General features: G+C 44.6%; 1 protein-coding gene across 4 annotated transcripts in view; it reads left to right on the top strand.

Annotated features, from left to right (window-relative positions):
• cux1b (cut-like homeobox 1b) overlaps nucleotides 1-21,378 on the top strand; it is an 85,346-nt gene that overhangs the window by 60,724 nt on the left and 3,244 nt on the right. The window contains exons 9-23 of one of the 4 annotated variants that reach the window (XM_052079170.1): nucleotides 372-420; nucleotides 1,925-2,032; nucleotides 3,513-3,701; nucleotides 3,821-3,879; nucleotides 4,092-4,134; nucleotides 4,312-4,408; nucleotides 5,533-6,336; nucleotides 7,042-7,125; nucleotides 7,511-7,612; nucleotides 7,715-8,259; nucleotides 8,377-8,518; nucleotides 9,169-9,450; nucleotides 10,433-10,621; nucleotides 12,035-12,302; nucleotides 13,374-21,290. In XM_052079170.1, coding sequence (XP_051935130.1) covers nucleotides 372-420; nucleotides 1,925-2,032; nucleotides 3,513-3,701; nucleotides 3,821-3,879; nucleotides 4,092-4,134; nucleotides 4,312-4,408; nucleotides 5,533-6,336; nucleotides 7,042-7,125; nucleotides 7,511-7,612; nucleotides 7,715-8,259; nucleotides 8,377-8,518; nucleotides 9,169-9,450; nucleotides 10,433-10,621; nucleotides 12,035-12,302; nucleotides 13,374-13,866 — 3,454 coding nt within the window. In that variant the 3' untranslated portion in view covers nucleotides 13,867-21,290. Of the gene's footprint in view, nucleotides 1-371; nucleotides 421-1,924; nucleotides 2,033-3,512; nucleotides 3,702-3,820; nucleotides 3,880-4,091; nucleotides 4,135-4,311; nucleotides 4,409-5,532; nucleotides 6,337-7,041; nucleotides 7,126-7,510; nucleotides 7,613-7,714; nucleotides 8,260-8,376; nucleotides 8,519-9,165; nucleotides 9,451-10,432; nucleotides 10,622-12,034; nucleotides 12,303-13,373; nucleotides 21,291-21,378 lie in introns of those variants that run through there. The other 3 variants (XM_052079169.1, XM_052079171.1, XM_052079172.1) reach the window with 3 other exon arrangements.

Here is a 21,378-nt window from a genome sequence, read left to right as displayed (position 1 = left end):
ATCTCACAGCTTCATAGCAGATTAGTCTGCTGTATTAGGATTTAGAGATCTATTAATGTTATCCCTCTGTTTTAGTGTGGCCGAGGGTTTAGGGGAGCTTACATGTGCACGGAGAAACACACACTTAACTACACGCATGCACACACACATACAAGCTGCTCGGGTTATGGAGTTCACAATCAGTGGATTAAGGTGAAATTTAGACGGTAGCTTAATGGAAACGACAGTAGCATTGTGCAAATGTAACTTTACTTTCATTACTTTTTTAATGTTTTTTTTTAAACAGGAATTTTGTGTGTGCGCGCAATGAACCAACTGAACACGTCGCATCCACTCTGGTGGTTTTGTTGTAAACTGAATCTCTTTCTCAGGGCCGACGAGATTGAGATGGTGATGACAGACCTTGAAAGAGCCAATCAGGTAAACACACTGACTCTCAGAGGAATGAGAATGCAGTACTTTAGTTGACTTTGTAATTGTCTTCTATTCCACAAGTAAGGAAAAACATGCACTACTCGCAAAAAGTTTGGGATATTCGGCTTCCTAATTCAATTTCAGGATGACTCTAGACTGCAGGTGAACGAACATATTTTTACTTTCTCGATGCTTTCTCCAACCCTGTTTCATTAAAAATATCTGTTGAACACAATGGGATCAATCAACATTCAACAACTACAATAACATAATGAACATATTAACTCAAAGGCTCGACTGGTCTGTCTGTTGATTTCCATTATTTCCAATTTTCTAAACGGAAGCAGTTTCATTGTGCTGGTATTTTCTAAACAGAACCATGAAAATGTTTCCTCCCAGCCTATATTGACTGCGTTGCTTTTGGATCATGTTTGTTTTTTCATTACTCACAAGGCCAGTAACCCCATCCGGCTGAAACAGGCCCCTTAGCACGCCCTCTGCCCTTTGTGCTGTAAATATTCCCATGGTATCTGTTAATGTCATTGTTGTTAACTTTCATTATTAGCCCACAAGTATGATTTGTGGCTAAAGGGTTAGCATGGGCATGTAATGTTAATATTAGCCTAAAGGTTAGCACTCTCGATGATAATGCCACACGCACGCACGCACACACGCACTCCCACGCACACACACACAAACGTGCACTATTCTCACTTCTGATTTGAGGTTTACTGAGGATGACAGCATGGCCTGCAGCTCAGCCACAGACTTTTTATACGCTTTTATAGGGAGAAAATGGAAAACAGCATTTTGCTCTGGCGACGAGGCAGTCCGGCTCCCCGCCCTGTCAATAGCGGCTCCCAATGTGGTTGCAATTAGGAACGCTGTGGAATCGGCTGCCTGTAACTCCTAATGATGGCGTGTTTACCCCATGTTACTGATGATTCCCGACTGGAGCATGGCTGTTTGACCATAAAAAGAGGCAGTGGGTGTCATCTCAATTTTCCAAGCCAATGTAATATTTCACTTTATTGAACCGAAGGAAAAACCCTTCCTCCCTGTGGTGTTGATGTGTTTACGCTGGAAGGAATAGGACTTTGTCGCCACACTGGCTGTGAGACAACATATTGAGGTCTGCCGATGTTCATGCGTTGTGCACAATGTGGTTGAATTCAGGTGATCTGAGTGAGGAAAGTGTGAATAAATTGTTAGATCAGTCATCACCATTAGCTCCGCTGACACCACCCTCCATTAAATTATAACCACAAGCTGAATTTATATTAAGTTGGTGGCATGCCAGCGCCATGCAACGTCAGTCGCTTCACTCTTAGTCCACGCGTATTGAAGGGTTTTTATTTATTTTTTTTGTGTTCCTCAGGGCTTGAGACTGGTTTAAGGAAATTTGTGCCCAAGTACAAAGATAACACATTAATTCATATTTGAGCTGCATAAACATGAGATTAATCGTGTTTGACCGTAAGAACTGCGTCTTTTTTTCTCCTCCTGACAGCGAGCTGAGGTGGCGCAAAGAGAGGCTGAGTCACTGCGGGAACAGCTGTCCTTGAGGACCCAATCCCAGCAGGCCGGCAGCCCGTCCAGCAAGGCCAACCTCGACACGGTAACGTCCTTTTGCTTCCTCGCTGATTTACCACGCGGCTGACAGAGACATATTGACAAACTTAAAATCCGCTCTGCCTTTTGCTTCAGAGGTGGTCCCTTGATCACAACAGGACTTTAATTGATGACCGTTGTCATTGGTCTCCAAGGTCGTTCATTGACAGAATGAACAGGAGTACTATTTGAGGAGTTGTTGGACTCATCACTGGTTCTGCAGTGGGTCAGAGAGCTGCGTGCGTGCGTGCGTGCGTGCGTGCGTGCGTGCGTGCGTGCGTGCGTGTGTGTGTGTGTGTGTGTTTCTATACGTGTATATGTACAGTGGTACCTCGACTTAGGAAATTAATTGGTTCTGGAAGAATAAGTCGAGACCCGTTTTCAATGTAAATGCCCTAATCCAAAATTCAGACATAAATGTTTTCTGAAGCATAAAAATGCATCAGAATATGTCTCAAATATATGTTACAATTAGATTAGTGCTTTAATGTAAAAAAACAAAGAATGGAGTAAAGAATCAAAACGATTTAGTTCATGTTCTCTCTTAGAAGTAGTTTTGGCCTGGTGTTTTGTAATGAACTGATCCAAGGACGTTTGCTTTTGTCGGCTTTTAACAATACTTTGAAAATGTCCAAGGCAAACATCAGCATTCACATTGACGTAAAACTATCGGAAAATCTTATGGTCCCTAAGGGTGAATGACGAGGATGCTGCATAGACACATATCTATCTATTTATCTGTGTGTATCTACACACAGACACATTTGAGAGGCCCCTCTTAGCCAATGGGATGCCAGGAAGATGCTAGGTAACAACCAATGGCAGAGCAGCTATAAGTATGTTGCGTTCAGGAAACTCGGTGCTGCGAGTAGCAACCCGGACTGTATTTTTACCTTTCGTATCTTGAATTTTTTTTCGCAACGAGAGGCAATATTTTCCTGATGAGGCGTTTCGTAACTTGAAAATTTCATATGAAGAGATGTTCGTAAGTAGAGGTACCACTGTATATGTGTGTGCGTGTATACCGAAACACATACCTGTACATGCAGTACGTCGAGGGCACATTTTTGCACATATAATTATATTTATGTAGAATGCATTACATACAATGCATAATGTACCTGTGACTATAAAGTGAAGTGTGGAGAGTTCTGGAATGGACAACTGCAGTCAATGAATGGAACCAACAGCCTCCTAAATATCCACGCGTGTTACTTTTTTTCTCGCCCATTTCCTCTATTTGTATAATGTATAATGTAGCTACATGCGGCCAAGGCTACGCGTTTCTCCTTTGACAATCATTCCATGTTGTTTGCGGTTCAATAAAAATGAAGACAGTAGTATACGTGGCCCAAAGCCCGGATCCAAATGGGAGGTTTTGCATCAGGAAAGGCATCCGGTGTATAACCTATGCAAATGTGATTGTCCAGTTACGTTAAATTTGTCTTCCTGCTGTTGAAAACATCGTTGTGGTTCTTGGCTTGCAGGAGCAGGCTGTGGAGGTGTCATCCCACTCGAGCCTGGAGGCGGAGCTCAGGGCCAAAGAAAGGGAGAGTGCACAGCTGGTGGAGGACGTCCAGAGACTGCAGGCCAGCCTGACCAAACTCCGAGAGACCACCAGCACCCAGATCACACAGCTGGAGCAGCAGCTCAGCAGCAAGGCCGCCATTCTCAATGTACGCACAGGAGAATTCACTGGGATCAGGGAGGGGATGTTGGCGGCGAAGGTTCTAGGGTTCCGATATTAGATTTGCTCTGTGTCTGTGTCAACATTTAAGTCCTCTGTCACCCACAGGAACTTGAGGAGAAGCTTCTGAAGCAAGCAGACTATGAGGAGGTGAAGAAAGAGTTGGGGTAAGGATGTTGAGAACAATTTATTGCATCCACTTGATCTCAATGAGGTGGTACGAAGTATTTCCTCATTTGAAGACGAGCCCTGTAATCTGCAGCATGATAATTTCACCGTGCTGCTTTGACCTTAAAGATACTGCAGCAGATTGTGAAATTGTTGATTGTTATGTTGTTCTGTGTAGTATTATAATACCTTTCACTCTGTCCTCACTCAGTATTCTGAAGTCAGTCGAGTTTGGAACATCAGACTCCATGCAGGTAAAAGTGTCTCGTGATGACATTAATCCCTTGACCCTTGTTCCTTCACTAGAACCTAGAATTATTTGATCATTTGAACAAGTTTGGTCATTATGAGCTTTTCAGTTGGGTTTGTAATTGTTTTGGCGCAGGGGGTTTTCCCTTTGTTTTTACTTCATCCTGGTCTCTCATAATCAGGATTCATCCAAACCTCTGGAGGTGCTGTTGCTAGAGAGGAACCGTAGTCTTCAATCTGAGAGCGCCGCACTGCGCATAGCCAACGCCGAGCTCAGTGGTAAGTTTAGGAAGGTCTCGGCCCACCTTTACAGTAATCACGGAGTCCTTTGTGGGACGGAAGGTAAGGCTGTGCCTGTGCACAGATGCATGGAAATAACATGCATCTTGCTTCCTTTTCTCTGAGAATACTGAACACAAGGTTTTTGTTTTAAAACATGTCACACAGATTAGTTTCTATTGAGCCCACGCACAAAACAAGGACATCTCCAGCGTGTTTATTCACCAGTAGGTCAACTATAAGAGATATAAAGTTGCACAACACCAAAAACGAGGACACCATACTATGCCCCCCCCCCCCCCCTACACACACACACACACACACACACTGCATCAGGAGCGCTGCAACAATGTTTATGGTTTTAAAATGTCATAGCTTTAGGCATGAATAGCTGAGGAGCTCTGAATTGATTAACATTCACAGTAAGGGGAGCCTACTGTCTCGCTCAATCATGTTAAGTCTCAATGGTTTTGCATTTAAATAACATTACTCCCTGCACCGATCATCGAGATGGATTCATGTAGTTAAAAGATCGCGGTCTGGCGGGAGAGGAAGGGTTGGGGCGCACCTTGTTTTTATACATTTGGTTTGATGAATGTGAAAATTCAGTCAGTTGGAAAACTTCGACCTTGATTATGAGTTTGAAGACCTGCACACACACTATTTGTATTCTGTTCAGTCGTAAATATTGTTTTCAGACATTCCCACTGGATATTTTTAATAAACTAAGGACTTACTACAACATCTGGGACAATGGAGTGTGCAGATTCACGACTGCGGCATGGAGGAGGACATCTGTAAACATCATATCACGACTTCTTTCCACTGTGGCCAAGAACATAAGGAACTGTGAGCCCCTGGGCCAAGCTAACCCGCCTCAGGGACATAGTGTCAATTGTTTTGGTTGTCCTGATCCCCCACCCCTTCCCCTTTCCAGGTTGTGACTTACAAGAAAGGTTGAAATCACAAATGCATGGGCGTTTTGTCTGGGGGGTTGGCAAAAAAGGGAAAGTCTAATTGGAAAATGACTCCATAAAGTTAATTTTGTGTTTCTTCTCTGCTTTTGGACCCCTTTTTTGTTGACTCCCCCTCATAATGCATGGTGTGTTTGACCTTTCTTGTAGGGCCAGCTGGGCGGAAAGGGACAGAAGAGTCAGCACCCAAGGAGGAAACCGGCGACCACGCTTCTTCGCCCCCTCCTCCCCCTCCATCTCTTCCTTCCTCCACGCAGCCTCCCCTGTCTCGCACTCACATGGATACCCTCAACACTGTCCCCACAACCACCACCAGCAGCAGCGGGGAAACGCACCCCTTCACCCCCACGGGCATTGGACAGGACTTCTACTCTCCGGTTTTCCCGCTAGTGGGTGGCAAGATGGCTTTGAACTCATTGATCCAGCGACAGCTTCTGCAGACCTTCTACTCCAAAGCCTTGCAGGAGTCATCTGGGATCCCCAGCGGAGCTCTGCTGTTCACCCCTTTCACGCCAACTCTCAGCTCCATCCCTACCTCCACCCCCGGCTGCGGTTCCGCCGCCATCCCCCTGGCAGCCAGCAGCCCCCAGCCTCCCCCGGCCAGCCCGGACATGGCCCCCGTTAATGGGAGCAGCACCGCCGGCAGTGCCCCTTCGCCGTCCCCGAGCCACTCAGACGCCACCACAGGGAGCGTTTTGGATGGCGAGGACATGGATACGGCGGAAATCGCCCGGCAAGTGAAAGAGCAGCTGATCAAGCACAACATCGGTCAGCGTGTGTTCGGCCACTACGTGCTGGGCCTCTCCCAGGGCTCAGTCAGCGAGATCCTGGCTCGACCGAAACCGTGGAACAAGCTCACCATTCGGGGAAAGGAGCCCTTCCACAAGATGAGGCAGTTCCTGGCTGACGAGCAGAACATCCTGGCGCTGCGCAGCATCCAGGGCCGGCAACGAGGTTAGCACGTGCATCTTGTGGCCTGGCAGCGTGTTGAGTGTGTGCGTGTGCGTGTGTGTGTGTGTCAAGCATGCGTGTGTGCATACGTGAACAGCCCTGCACACGGCTATTGATTCGGTTGTCACTAGGAACTGGCCAAATATTTCCCTCTCTTTCCTAACTCCCATCCTCTGTGCCACATCTGTGTGTCGTGAATGAGTTCTTAGACACACGCAGACACTCATCCCAGGAGCCTCTCCTGGCCATTGTGGTCAATACAGAAACCTTTCACAACTCGATAGCATTGATCGGTGGGAACCTGAAAGTAGGCGGAGGTACTGCTAACTGCGTGTAAATTCGATTAGGCTGGGCCTGCTTTTGTTCACGCATCAGGACATTTTTGATGGAAGATGGTCTCGTGGCACACAGAATGCAGCAGAGTTTACCGCCTTATATTAAAACGAGCTTGTGAAAGTCGGGCCACAGTTAGAAAGCAGGTGTATTGTCATTGTATCTCGCACCAGCTAGAAGTAAGACGTTGGGTTCCTGTCAGGGCCGCACACGATGAAGAGCAATCTTTTTTTTTTTTTGTGCTGTAATGTGCACTGGATATACCTATCTCCGCATTGCTTTTATCTCTGAGGGAACTTCATACAGTAGCGTAGCTGTTAGAAAATAAAACCCACAAGTGCTGTAACATAGTGTGTGGTATATTGTTTTTAACAGAGGGCTCAGGCCAGCCCCAGCTTAGCCGAGTGTTTCAGGATGTTCCGAAGCGGAGAGCCCTCTCCAATACAACTTCACACACAGGTCTGTCCCCTTCACACACAGATTCGAGCACGTTCTGTCCGTGTGGCATGCTTGTGCAAGGGTGAACCGTATCCGTGTGCGTGCGTGTACGTGGTTCGACAACTAATTGGCCGTTTAGCGAGCATAAATGTGCCACGATGGTAGCCGGACCAAGCCAGCATGTTCATTCTGGAGTTTCACTGGTAGTTCAACCCAGAGCAATGTGGTGCGTTGAATGTGTGAGTTCTGAAGGAACCAACGTCTCCGGTGTAGTTGTCTTAGACTGGGAATGGTCTTTGTGCTGTGACAAGGTTAATTATCATGAAATGATCCAATATTCTCTTTGTCTCCAAATAGTTGGTTTCCCTCCTTGTCTTAATCTCGTTCACTTTTTCTTCCCTTCCAGGTAACATCACTGCTCGCGTCCGCACTCAAGAGGCAGGTTCGGATGAGGCCATCAAGTCCATTCTGGAGCAGGCCAAAAGAGAGCTGCAGGTGCAGAAAGCCGGTGAGTGTAAATCTCCTTTTTGTCATGGCTCTCTGTCAAGTCTGGAGATGTTTCTGTATCCCTTGACATTGTTTTGTTTTTTTCCCTCGGCTCTATCACCAGATTTGTCGCATGCGCAACCCTCGTACACAGGCCTGAAAGGAGGGGGCGGAAGCGGACTCGGAGGCGGAGGGGGGGGCAGCGGGTCAGACGAGGCCATCCGCTCCATCCTGGAGCAAGCTCGGCGGGAGATGGAGGCCCAGCAGGCTGCGCTGGAACCTATCCTCAAAGCTTCTTCTTCCGCATCGTCCCTAGTGTCTCAGAGGGACCAAATGAGTTCGCCGCTCACTGCTCCCCTCCCTCCTTACAATCCCCTGGCTCTCTCCCTCAAGAAGCCTCCCAGCTCCCTGTTGTTGTCGCCCTCCTCCCCGTCCCCGGTGCTGGACTTCAGCTCTGGCATCAAGAGGGAGGGCAGGCCCTCTTCGGGGATGGACATGTCATCGGACGGTGCTCTCAGGCAGGGTCGGAGCTCCGAGGGCTCGATACGCTCCGGGACTGCGGCGGGCGGGGTGGGTTACTGGAGAGAGCAGTGGTGGAGCAGCATGCACACGGACCCCCGCAGGTCTTCAGCAGGAGATGAAAACTACAACCAGGAAGATTCCAAAGAGGTGGGGGTAATTGTGTGTCTGCTTTCACTCTTGCCCCCATTTCTGTTTGCATTGCTACTGATAGTTCCACTCTGCAGCAGTTGTATCTCTGACCCATTCCCCTGGTGCGTGCTTTAGGGAATACTGAGTGACAGTCTGTCTCGAAACAAGCCGTGGAACAAGTTGAACCAGAGGAACCGGGAGCCGTACCTGCGCATGCAACCGTGGCTCAATGGAGACCAGGGGCAAAACGCACACATCCAGCAAAGTCATAACCAAGGTACACAAATCCTGCAGCAGCACACATCGACAATATGATTCACACAACCTCTTTACTCAGAAAGCCCTGATTAGAGCTCGCGGCGACTTGCTACTGTCCATCTGTCAATCACTCAATCTTCCCTCCCTCCCTCCCTCCATCCATCCCTCACTCCCTTGCCCGATCTGACCTCGCATTCTCCCACATCCTCCCTGATAACTCCTCCCACCATCCCCCCCACATTCACGATGCTGTGGCAGTGTCAGCCAGCAAGCTGCTGGTTTGTCATGTCATAGACAAGTTAGTGTTGCAGCGCCAGATGGCAGCTCTGTGTGTGCGTGCGTGTGTGTGTCTCTGTTTCTCTCTGGGGGTGTAAACAGCAGCTAATGTACACTGACAGCTCCTCATGACTGCTCTCTTCCAGCCTGCTGAGCTGCACAGCAACACTACACAGGCAGAAACGGGGAGATGAAAGAACGAGCAGCAAGCCAAAAAAGCGTCAAACTCAAAAACTTAAACACCTTTGCCGTTCCTTAAATAGGGATTAAGTTGATTTTAGTATGGCTCAAGCCCCCCCCCCCTCTCCCCCAAAGCCGACAGAGTGAGGGGATAAAAGAATGGCCTCCTAACCAATACGATCTTTGGGTCTTGTCCTTTGTCTCCAAAAGCAGAAGGTACTCCGAAGACATCGGCGAGCTGCAGCCCCGCTCCAGAGTCGCCGCTCAGCTCAGCCGAAGAGTCTGTCAACGGCCTCACCGGTGATCTGTCGCAGTCGTCCGGGCTCAAGCCCCCCTCCGACGATCCTTCGTGTGGGGACTCCCAGCCAGGCACCCCGCTGCCGGTACCTGGGCATTCGAGTTTGAGCATTCAGGAGATGGTTGCAATGTCTCCCGAGCTTGATACTTATGCTATTACCAAGAAGGTGAAGGAGGTGCTGACAGACAACAACCTCGGTGAGACATCAAGAAAGTCTATTATTCTTACCGGGCTCCAGGCAACCCCTAAATGTTTGCTTTTTGCTCCCAAAATATGTGGCAGTATGAGTCAATTTCTCACTTTCTCACACATGTGTGAAAAGTAAATTTGGAAAAGAATCTATTAACTATCACATTTTTTTCCCATTGGTGTCAAAATTCCCAATTGATATTAACACGAAAGGAGACAAACACGAAAGAGGAAGAAGTGGGCCAATTTGAGTGAAAGCAGAGTTTGATTGACCACTGTGATTGGTTAATGTGTGGAAGGAGGCGGCTTTTGGGGTTCGCACACAAATCGTCGGGTTTCACATAAATCTCATAAATTACAATGTGCGACCCTTAATTTTCAGATTATTACATTTCAATTTAGGGACATATGTGCTTGGTAAATGTAAATAAAATTACTTTGGAGCCCTGTAGTACAGTAAACCTGCCCCCAAAAGGCAAACCACAAAGGTTGGGCCCTTTATGGTTGGCTATTCTCAGATATGTAGTTTTTTTCTGTTGAACCTACCCTTAGCTATTTTGTCAAAATCTGTGTAGATTTTTGTGCGCTTTCTATAATCCCCTAAATGCCATAAAATTGCGCCAAAGCAAAAACTAATACAAAAGCAACAACTGGGGTCGAGGAAATATTGTAAAGTAAAGCATCTCATCTCAGAGACGAAGACCTTTATGTTGGAGAGGAGCTAAGTTTAGCCTGGGTTGTTTGCAAAAGAAACGGGGAGTCTTTGCTTTATTTGTAGGTTTTTGTAGGTTTAGATTATTACGTGGTTTTGGCTCATCATTTATATTTACAATTTTGAATTAAAATGAAGGCACTTATAAAACAAACAACAAAAATTAGTCATTTTTGCCAGCAGTTCTGTATGTAGTTTTTTTATGTCCCAAAATGTTGCGCGGCTTTAAAATCAATGATCTTCTCTCACAAAGACGACTGTTCTCCTATCCCTACCAGGCCAGCGTCTGTTTGGGGAGACTATCCTGGGTCTGACACAGGGTTCTGTCTCAGACCTGCTGGCCAGGCCCAAACCGTGGCACAAGCTCAGCCTGAAGGGCAGGGAGCCCTTTGTCCGTATGCAGCTCTGGCTCCAGGACCCGCACAGTGTGGAGAAACTCATGGACATGAAGCGACTGGAAAAGAAAGGTGTGTATGAATAGCTCAAGGCTGGAGGGGAGGTAGACAATAACTCCACGCACACATCTGCAGAGCTTCACATTTAAATAACAACAAAGACACCGTGGTGCTGTGTACTTACTTGAACATGCATTTACTTGATAAACATACAGATGAAATCCCTTTTGAATCGTGCGTGCACATCTGCACAGACGATATCCTTTGTGCAGGACGGCCGAGCATGTTGTGCAGATCACAGTCATCTTGGTGTGATGTCAGTAGCAATCAGGACGGCAGCCATCACGTACCGTATTAGATGTGACAGCTAGGGGACCGCCGCGGGCCTGCTTACTCACAGTCATCAGCACTCCTCTTCATCATTGTCATCATTGTAATAATCATCAGTCTATAAACTTTTATTTTTAATCTTTGTTCGTGGCCTCTGATCACACTGCGGTCCTTTCTTGCTGGCGTGACGTGCGTGATCATCGGTAAAACCGATGGCCTCACACTGACCCCCCTCACCGCACGATTGGGGTTCCTTTTGTAGGAAGAATGCTTTCATTTGAATGTCCCAACAGGAACTGGCATCTTACACATCCCCCAAAATAATCGAATGAATGTGTGAAAAGCACATGCTACATCTGCACAGCTATAGTTCATTGTGTTTGTATGGTGCATGTTTTGGGGTCACTCTCCTTTAAGCTTCATTTGGGTTTACTGACCCCAAAGTAAAGTGCCCCGGTAGCAACAGGCAAAAGTCCTGACCCAGAGCAGAGCCACGAGGAAAGACACGGACCTACTCTACAGTAACCATGTTTGATCCCTCACCTTTGCGATACCAGCCTGCGAGGTAGCAAGCGTTTCCCTTTTTTTTTGGATTGCCCTAACCTTGCTCTAAGGGCCTCGCTTCTGCTGCTGCACTACTAATATATCTGGCAGCGCGTATCAGGGTGGACAAAATGTCAAACTAATGTGAATCTGCCGTGTACTGTTCATTTTCCGCCTCTGGTGCCTGAAGTAAACTGAGCTCCAGCTGCTGTTTGTGTTGAACAAGGCTTCATTGTTACATGTTTTGGGAATTACAATAGCACCATCTAGTGTCAGTTTAGAATGCCTGGCAGTATATTATTGGTCTTCAGAGGGCTATATGCTCATCATATTACTACACCAGTCAACACCAGCAATTATGACGCGGGGTAAAGAAAAATTAAAGTGTGGTGACAATATAGATACGGCAGGGGCAAAAAGTGCTTATTTGTTGACTTGAAATATTGAATTGTGGTCACAAAAATATTGTGATCACAAAATACAAATGGAAATCGAGTGAGTGAGCAGTCCAGAATGGAGCCACACCAATCACTTGACCCCAACGATGACTCAGATTCACCCTCACCTTTCCTACAATTCTCTAATTGACTCTGTTGGTTTGTCTCTGCACAGCCTACATGAAGAGGAGGCTAAGCTCCTTGAGTGATGGCCATTCTGTAGACGGGGGCCTAGTGGGGCCGGACTATGTGCAGGGCTCTCAGAGTCCGGGGCCGCAGCAGCAACTGAAGAAGCCGCGGGTGGTGCTAGGCCCTGAGGAGAAGGAAGCTCTGAAAAGGGCGTACCAACAGAAACCGTATCCCTCGCCCAAGACCATTGAGGAGCTAGCCTCCCAGCTCAACCTGAAGACCAGCACCGTTATCAACTGGTTTCATAATTACAGGTCAGCATTTTGAGGACAATCACGAGCCTGACACGAGAATTGGATTGATATTTTGGAAAATGTTTTTTGATGTAATTTGTTGATTGTATGTACATATGTATGTTTTATGTTTCACACCCATCCAAAATAGGTGAAAATCTGCGATTACAGCGGGTCCATCGGAAAGTTTTTCATACAAGTGGTAGTTAAATTGACTAAAACACACTAAAATGTATTCAAACACATGTTTAAAGCGTTCCTTCGCACAGCAATTGATAACTTAAATGGGGGCCACATTGGATCAAGCACTTCCTAACCAGAAAAATGACAAAAATACAACTTTCAATGTGAACTAAATATTTTTAATATATATATTTTTATTTCATTTCATTTTTGATCATACATTTTCAACGTACGGTCAAATGATCCACGATCTCAACCCAACAACAAAGGGTTTGGCCCAAACAGCAAAACAATCTCATAGTGTAATTTTTTTTTCCCGTGCAAAGGGCTCTCTAGCATAAAAAGTGCAATTCTAGAACACCGCACAACTTCTGAACGAGACACGTACAAGAACTCATTTGGTACTGGTACATTTGCTTTCTCAAAAATCTACACACTCATAATTTCAATTACGGTAGTCTTGCGGGACTGTGCTTGTTGTCCATCACGTTGTCGACGCTGTCGTCCTCGCACAGTTCTCCAAATGAAAAGGAAAGGGCGCTTGCTTCAGGCTGTTTATTTGCCACCTCCAGTTGAAGATGATGATGATAAGAGTTACACATAAAACGAAAGAGACATTTTGTAGATATTTTGCTGCTGTAAATTGCGAATTTCTCCAATGTGAGACAAATAAAGGTTTTCTTATCTAATCTTATATCGAAACAGCAAAAGGTTTCGTTAAACTACATAAAAAACAAAATTGTGCTATCTTAATGCTCACATAAAATGCAAAATGCCATTGTTAGGCTACTGAAAATTGGCATACAACTCTAAATTGGACTTGTGGACATATTTAAAAACGGTCTTACGAAACGCATAACAAATGAAACATCATCAAGTACAATGACTAATGTCCAACGTCTCTTCCAGGTCGCGTATCCGGCGAGAACTCTTCATTGAGGAAATCCAGGCAGCTGGAGGGGTAGGGCCTGGCAGTGAGGGGGGCTCCCCTTCTCTCCGCGGTTCAAAATCAGGTGAAGGGGACAGCTGTGATGGGACCGAATCGGAGGGCACAGTGGAGGCACGGCAGGTATTCGGATCAGGCCTGGAGGATCACAGGGGGTCGTATAAAGACCACGACATGGAGGCCGATTCTGAGGCGGGGGCCTCTAATAATTCCCCTTCCCAGATAGACTGCATCCCGCCGAGCTCTAGCTGCGGGCCTGGCGGACTCGGGCTCTTTAGCCTCACGGAGGCATCCCCCGGCAGCTCCGCCTCGAGTACAAATATCCCGGCCTCCGGTCCGGCAAGAAACCCCAGGGACAACAATCTGCGCAAGAAGAAAGCGGCCAACCTCAATAACATCATCCACCGGCTGGAGAAGGCCGCTAGCAAAGAGGACCCCTCAGAGTGGGAATTCTAGCCCTCCTCCACTCTGAGCATCCTTTCGCCCCTCTTGTCTCATAACCTCACCACCTCTAACCTTGCACCCCACCTCCTCTGTTCCCGTTGGAGAATGGACACAGCCAAAGTCAAGCTCAGCAGCCATTTTTACTACATAGCTTTCCCAAAAGAGGAAAGTGACAAAGTGTGGTTGGAAAAAAAACCCTGAAAAAAAGATTTACTGAATACCTAGAAGAACAAAATAACAGAGCTTAATTGTCTCTCCTGGTGATTTTTTTTTTTGTATACTGAGAAAAGCACTTAACCGTCCTGCTGGCCTCTGGCCCTGCTGTACCTCCCCCGCCCCCGCCCACCCCCCTGCCCCCCCACATCACCAGCCACTGGTGCACCAGACTGGTTAGTCCTGAGCTGGGGTTTGACCCACGGCCGGGCAGCGAGACCTGGACTGGGTAAAGACAGGCGAGGCCTGTCACAGCAGCTGTTCCAGTGATACACACTGCTCGATGATAAATAAGAGACAGGAATTCTCAATTTCTTCAAGGAGATATTTTTTCCGCTCTTCTTCTCACCTCCCAAGTGTCCACAAACCTCCCCTCACTCAGTGAGACGCCTCATTTTTCACACTGTAGAGTGACTGTTACAAACCCTTTGCCTTTTTCACTCACTTGCGTGTGTGTGTGTGTGTCTGTGTTTGTGCGCGTGTGTGTTTTTTTTGTGTGTTTAGGGGTTGAGTCAGTGTGTGCCCGTACGAGTGTGTTGTCGCTTCTGAACGGCGGCACATTTTGTTTTTGTATTTCACTCCGACACACTTAAAGAGGGTAACACACCTGAGCTACCATGGTTATTGATGTACGAACTTTGACCTGTTGTGTACCCCGTTCTCCCATCTCTGTCCTGCTGACAGCCATGTGATGGCCAGGAGGATAACGTAATAATTCCTTGCAAACACACACTCATCTGGAAAGGAGAGAAGGAACCCTGAGGTCCTTCTTGATGGTTGAAGGACCCACCTCATTCTTTTTTTTTTAATTCATATTGCAATTTGGTTGCCGATAAGAGATTGCACAGTCTTCTGACTCTAAAGATAACAAAATAGGGAATTTTAGGAAGGAATTTAATTAGTAAAAAATAAGCAGACAATAAGAGTAACAAATTACTGTTGTTTTTTTTCTTGAAAAAAAAGAAAGAAAATTAGGATGGAATAATGTTGCATTGTCAAATACGATACGATGACTTCACGTAGTACTGTAGCCGATACTTGTCTCTTGCTTGTAGTTGTCTTTTTTTCTCCCCCCCCCCCCCCCCCTCATTGGTAGGTTGTGCACGTCACAGTTTTGACCCACCACTGGATCTGTGTGTGTGCACGTGTACGCGCTCGCCACCAGCTAATTTCCTGCTCACAAACACACATCTTTGTATAGGCCAAATCAGGAAGTGTGTGTGCGTGTGCGTGTCCGTGTGCGTGTGTGTGTGTGAACACTGGCCTGCATGTCAGTCAGGGTCGAGATCAATTCACTCAGAGTTCAATTTACAAATGTTAGGTTATCAAGCTCCTAATGATAGGATGTATTGTTTTTGTTGTTGTGTTGGTTTGTTTGGGTTTTTTTGCAATGTACAGTACTTTTTAGTTCAAAAGTGAGTTCACTCCAACCCTGGTATGAGTAGTTACACTCTCTTCCAGTCTTTCTTGCATCCAGGGACTCTTTTTGTCCACTTTCAATTCTACTGTATACACTACAAATTTAAAGGCATATCACCTCGTCCTCTTCCCACACAAGCCCTCAGTGCCTGTCAGCCCACTGCCTCCCCTTTGTGTGTGTGGCGTGTGTACGTGTGTGCGTGTGTGTGTGTGCGTTTCCAACGAGTGTGTGGTGTTTTTGTATTTCGTACCTACTTGCACACACTACGAGTGCACAACTGACACCCTTCTTTTTAAGCTGTTTGATGCGTTACCATTACATTAATCTTCTCACCACGTAGTTTAATATGATGATTTACTGTAGCTCGGTTTTATTGCTTTTTCTTTTATGGGTTGTTGTTGTTGTTCTTTTTTTTTGCATTTAGTTTTGATTTTTATTCTGCTTATTTATAGGTGCTGTAATTTTTCATTTAATGTCTTATCATTTGGGTTGACTATTTTGTAAGGGATTATACTGTTCCTGAGGGCAAGTAACATTTTTACTAGACGTTATAGACTGCCGGCAGTATTGGTTAATATTTACAGAGACGTACTAGTTCTCATTTGTTTGTATATTCATGAATCCCAAATGTTTAGTGTCATTTCAATACCTTTTTGAGTCATGCTTTTGCCACATTTCGCATCCGCCCCTCGCCAAGCTTTTATGAACAGCCCTAAAATGGCAAGCTCGAGAATCCCCCAAAACATATCAAAATGATTGACTTGCATATCCCTTTCTGTTTTTTACTTGACTGTCATTTTTGCGGCCGTATCTCGGACAAGCTCGTCTCTCGCTAGAATTCATTCCCCTCTTTCATCGCTATTAACTTGATGATCAGGTCCCAAGTGTATACTTGTTGTTAAATAGGTCAAATGAAATCACCCGAAGATGAGAATGCATTTTGAAAAGAGGTCATATCTGCCAAATTGAGATTAGACAGGTTCTACCAGCTAGCAGGTGTCTGAGGCCACACAGAAGAGCCAGCCTATGATTATGCAGAAAATTAATCTATAGCAGTCCGTACAGCAAAGCACTTATTAGGACAGGGTCTATAAAACACTACACCGGAGTTACCATCCCAAAGCTCCTGGGAAATCGATGCCTTTTATTTGGGGAAGTGTTTGGGGAAAAAAAACAAGCACAGACTGGAACACTAAAATGGAAACAAACGTCGGCTGTTTTTCTACATGATGAACTGCGTCCTTTCACATAACTGCGTGTGACAGAACGGGAACACAGCTGGTGTAGAGATAATTAGTAAGCACCTGATTTCGTTTCTATCCGTAACCCTATTTCCCATTCGCCCTGTTTCCTTAAAACACACACACACACGAATACCATTGTTGGTATGCTTATGTTAAACAAAAGAAAAACCCACAACGGTCAGTGAAGCAACTGACAAAAATGCAGTTTGTCAAGTCTTATTCACTTTGTTACATAAAATAAGTGAACATACAAAGAACACTACTGTGAAACATATAAGGCTTGGTCATTTTCCGGGGCTGCTTGCTACATCCGGCATGGGGTGTCATGAATACTTTCAGTGCACAATGAAATCTCAAGAGAATAAAAGGCATTTTGGAGCAAAATATGCTGCACAGTTCCAGAAAGCTCGGTCTCACTTGCAAGTTGCGGCTCCTCCAACAGAATAAAGACCAAAAAATATGCAGCCAAAACATTTGACTGTATTGGTTTTCTGAAGTAGCTTTCTGTTAGCTCTGATCTAAACCCAATCGAATATTTGTCAGGGGAGAGAGCCTGAGACGGTTAACTCGATGTCGAGTGGGTCACAATACGAGTCAACTGACGTTTGAGATCTACAGAAATACTTTGATTGCAGCATTTGCCTCAAAAGTTTTAATAGCAACAAATCAAAAAAACATGTTGTAATTTATTGCTTCTAAGTCCGTTATTTCAGTTAGCGTTGGGTTAGTTTGTTTATTAGTTTAACAAAAAAGTACCAAGAATTTTTCTCACTGGCTTAAATCCACGGACATTATATGGACAAACTATTGGGACACTTCCAGGCAGTGAAACTGGGCAATCATGTGGAGTTAAGCAATTTTAAATACTGCTGATTCACACTCAACTACACTATAACGACTTCTGTGGGCAGCAAGCATTAAGCTGGCAACGAAACAGGAGTTAAAAAAATTAATAGATTCTCCTACCATCTCCTAGCACCCCAAGTACAGTGGTACCTCGACTTACGAACGTCTCTTCATAGGAAAATTTCAAGTTACGAAACACCTCAACAGGAAAATATTGCCTCTTGTTACGAAAGAAAGCTGCGAGTTTCCTGAACGTAACATACTTATAGCTGCTCTGCCATTGGCTATTCCCGAGCATCAACCTGGCATCCCATTGGCTAAGATGGACCTGTAGCATATGTGTCTATTTGTTTCGATAGATAGATAGATAGATAGATAGATATGTGCCTATGCAGCCTCCTGGTTATTCGCCCCTTGAGCCATGAGATATTCCAATAGTTTGACGTAAATGTGAATCACCCAGAAAAAGTGTTCATCAGTCGGGCGATCGCTTACTATGCTGATGTTTACCTTGTACATTTTCGAAGGACTGTTATAAGCCGACAAAAGCAGACGTCCTTTGCTCAGTTCTTTACAAAACGCCGGGCAAAAGCCACTTCTAAGAGGGAACATGAACTAAAGAGGGCACACAACGATGAGGACGCAGTTAAAAGTTAAATGACCCATCATTTTTATTCTTTGTTTTTTACATTATGCACAACTCTCATTTATTGTTGAATAATCTAATTGTAACAAGTATTGGTTACATATTTTGATGCGTTTCTATGCTTTAGAAAACATTTATGTCTGAATTTTGAGGGAACTTGGAACGGATTAGGGCATTTGCATGGAAAACGCGTCTCTACTTACAAGATTTTCTACTTAAGAAATTTCTTCCAGAACCAATTAATTTCGTAAGTAAAGGTACCACCGTAGTGGCCATAAAACACTTAATACTTAACACCTCCCTCAAATAGACACATTTTTTCCAACAGTGTAATTGTTAATAGATGCTATTGCTTACTCTGTTACGAATCAAAACAGCAACACCTACCAAGGCATGTAAACAGTCTCTTAGATGGATTAAAGAGTGGAGTCTTAACAATAAGCATCATTAAAAAAAATCATAATGAAGGAACTTTTTGTTATGAAATTAATATACGCTATTATGGGACGATCGTGTTTTTATCGACAATGAACCTTAAAATAGATCAGTGAGTTATGTTCCATGCCCTCGTCGCAACTGCTTAAAATCTGTGATTTGTCGAGATTATGATGAGAAATGATTTGTTGTACACTGTAAAAAAAAAATACAATTTGTGTTTATTGGGCCTCAAACAGTCATCTAAGTTGGAACAACTTGATAATATAAATTTTGGAGACTGCAACAATGTTAGTTAGCGCAACAAAGCAAACATGCAAACAAATTTGCTGAGTTGTTTTTTCCGAAAATCTTTTAAGTTGGGGGACGACGATGCATGGGACAGTAAACTGTAGACTCTTATTTCTTTGTGGAAAATGCAGGAAAGCCAAATTTCACATTAGCAAAACTTCAAATACGTTTTTGAATTTCCCAACTTCAAATTTTTGATCAAGTTTGTTGCCCTGAATTGTTTAATTTTTACTTTTTTTTTTGTAAAGCAATATAGTCGATTTTTTTTAAAGAACTCAATTAAAATTTAATCTGTCTTGAGTCAAGACCAACCACTGAAAGGTTCCAAGAATAATCAATTCTGCCATGTGTCTCACTACTTTTGTCCATATAGTCAATCCTGGTCAAATGCACTGCATTTAAATCAAGATGTTCCCGTCTTGGGTGGGGTGGGGAAACTCCCTCAAACTCTCTCTTCCCACGGACGCCAGGTGTCAAACATCCGTGTCCCGTCAGAGCGGCTTCGGGCCCGTGACCGCACAGCACGTCTCGTATCTCTACTGTAACCTTTATACGAAGCACTTAACCCATTTCAGCCATCTCTTTGCCACCCCCGCCCCCCTTCCAAAAATCACATCAGATCATCAGATTTGTGCCTTTAACTGCCAAGCAGGGCACCGAAACGTTGTGATGTCGTCAGACGTGTACGTGTGATCCGTGTCATCTCTGATCCACATCGACACCCCCCCCCCCCCCCACCTGTATTTCTCTCCTGGAGAGGGTTGCTGGAAAAAGTAGATGAGCTTGTGTTTTTGTTAACGACTGACCCATTGGGGGCTTTATCAGACAGTTAACCACCCCCCACGTCCCCCACCACACCTCACCCTGACGTTGTACATACCTAACAAGCAGAATGAAGGAGGAAGCACGCCGAAAAACAGCTGACACTGTAATAACACTGAATTTATTCATAGGGCATTATGTTTTTCTTTTGTTGGATATGTCTTCTCCTTCTGTTCCGTGTCAGGTTCGCTGTGACGTCACTGCAGGTATTGAGATGACGTGTGCCAACTATTTTGAGGGAGGATAAGAAATTGTAAATAGGAGTCGGGGTCAAGTAGCTACGGCGTCACTTAGTGTCACAGAGTGCTTTTTGTTTGGAAGGCAAGACAAGAGAAGGGACGATTCAGGACTTTTTCCATGATCCACAGATATTTTTCTACAAATTTAAAGATCCAGATGATTCTATACACTGTTGAATAACATTGTAAAGGTGTAACAGATGCTGTATATCATATCATGTTTTCTGAAGTCGTAAAGCTTTACTGTATGATCTGTTTTGAAGTAGTGCTTATTCTTTTTTTTTTCTTTTTTTTTTTTTATGTTATTGTGATGGAAGCCTGGACAGCAGCACTGGTCACCCTATTCAGGAAAAACTAAAAAAAAAAAAAACAAAAAGAAAAAAAGAGACAGAAAGAAAAACCTCAAGATGTTTTTGTAATAATATTAATACTTTTAGAATATATCTTATGAAGTGGGTTTTTGTAAGGAATCACTTTTTTCCTCCCCCCCCCCCCCCCTTTACGCAGCGGTGCTGTACGCATAGCACACACGGTAGTCGTTATACACCTAAATACAGCACAATACACATCTTCTTCACATTGCTTGTGTGTGTCCTTTTAATTTAGTTCGGTCATTTCCTCGCTCTGTTTCCAAGTTCAGCATTTCAATGTAACACACACGCACACACACAAAAGAGGAAGCAAAAAGCCAAATAGTGATGTAGTTGCCCACCTTTATTTGCTCCATTCATGTCTCTCTTCATCCCCTCCTGTAGCTTCCTCTACATTTTAGACTGACAACCAAATGACCCGGGGAGAGATCTTCAGCCCTCCCTTACAACTTTGGAAAGCTTTAAGATGCTTGTTGAGGCTTTATGTTATGTTTCTTCTTTTTTATATATACACCCTATCATCAACAACGTGGAAGTAATAACGCTTTTCCCCACTGCTTAGAGTGTGTGTGCTGTGCATGACTGTAAAAGGGACGGTTCACCTCCCCCCTCCAACCCCCATTTCTCAGCACTTCCGTCACTCCCGAGATGCTATTTTCCTCCATTTTTTTTCATTTGTTTCTTCATGTATCATCGCTTTCTTTATATCTTTCTATTTACTAAACGTATCATGTTTGTTCTCAGCACTGTAAGACAGCCCCCCCTTCTACAACATTGAAAAGCAATATCACTGTATGAAACGTTCACAATGTATTTGTTATGATTGACATTTGATTCATTCATCATTATTATTATTATTCACATGCACCCTAGGTGTGATAATTGAAGTAAATCTCTTTTATACAAATACTATAAGTGTGCTGTGGAGGTTTGTTGTTCAAGTATTCTCAGAGAAAAAGAAAAATGAGGTTACTTTTCAAGATGTTAGACTGTTTAT

This window comes from Hippocampus zosterae, chromosome 10 (genome assembly GCF_025434085.1).
Source record: "Hippocampus zosterae strain Florida chromosome 10, ASM2543408v3, whole genome shotgun sequence".
Classification (NCBI taxonomy): Eukaryota; Metazoa; Chordata; class Actinopteri; order Syngnathiformes; family Syngnathidae; genus Hippocampus; species Hippocampus zosterae.
This window is presented reverse-complemented; position numbering and strand designations above follow the sequence as displayed.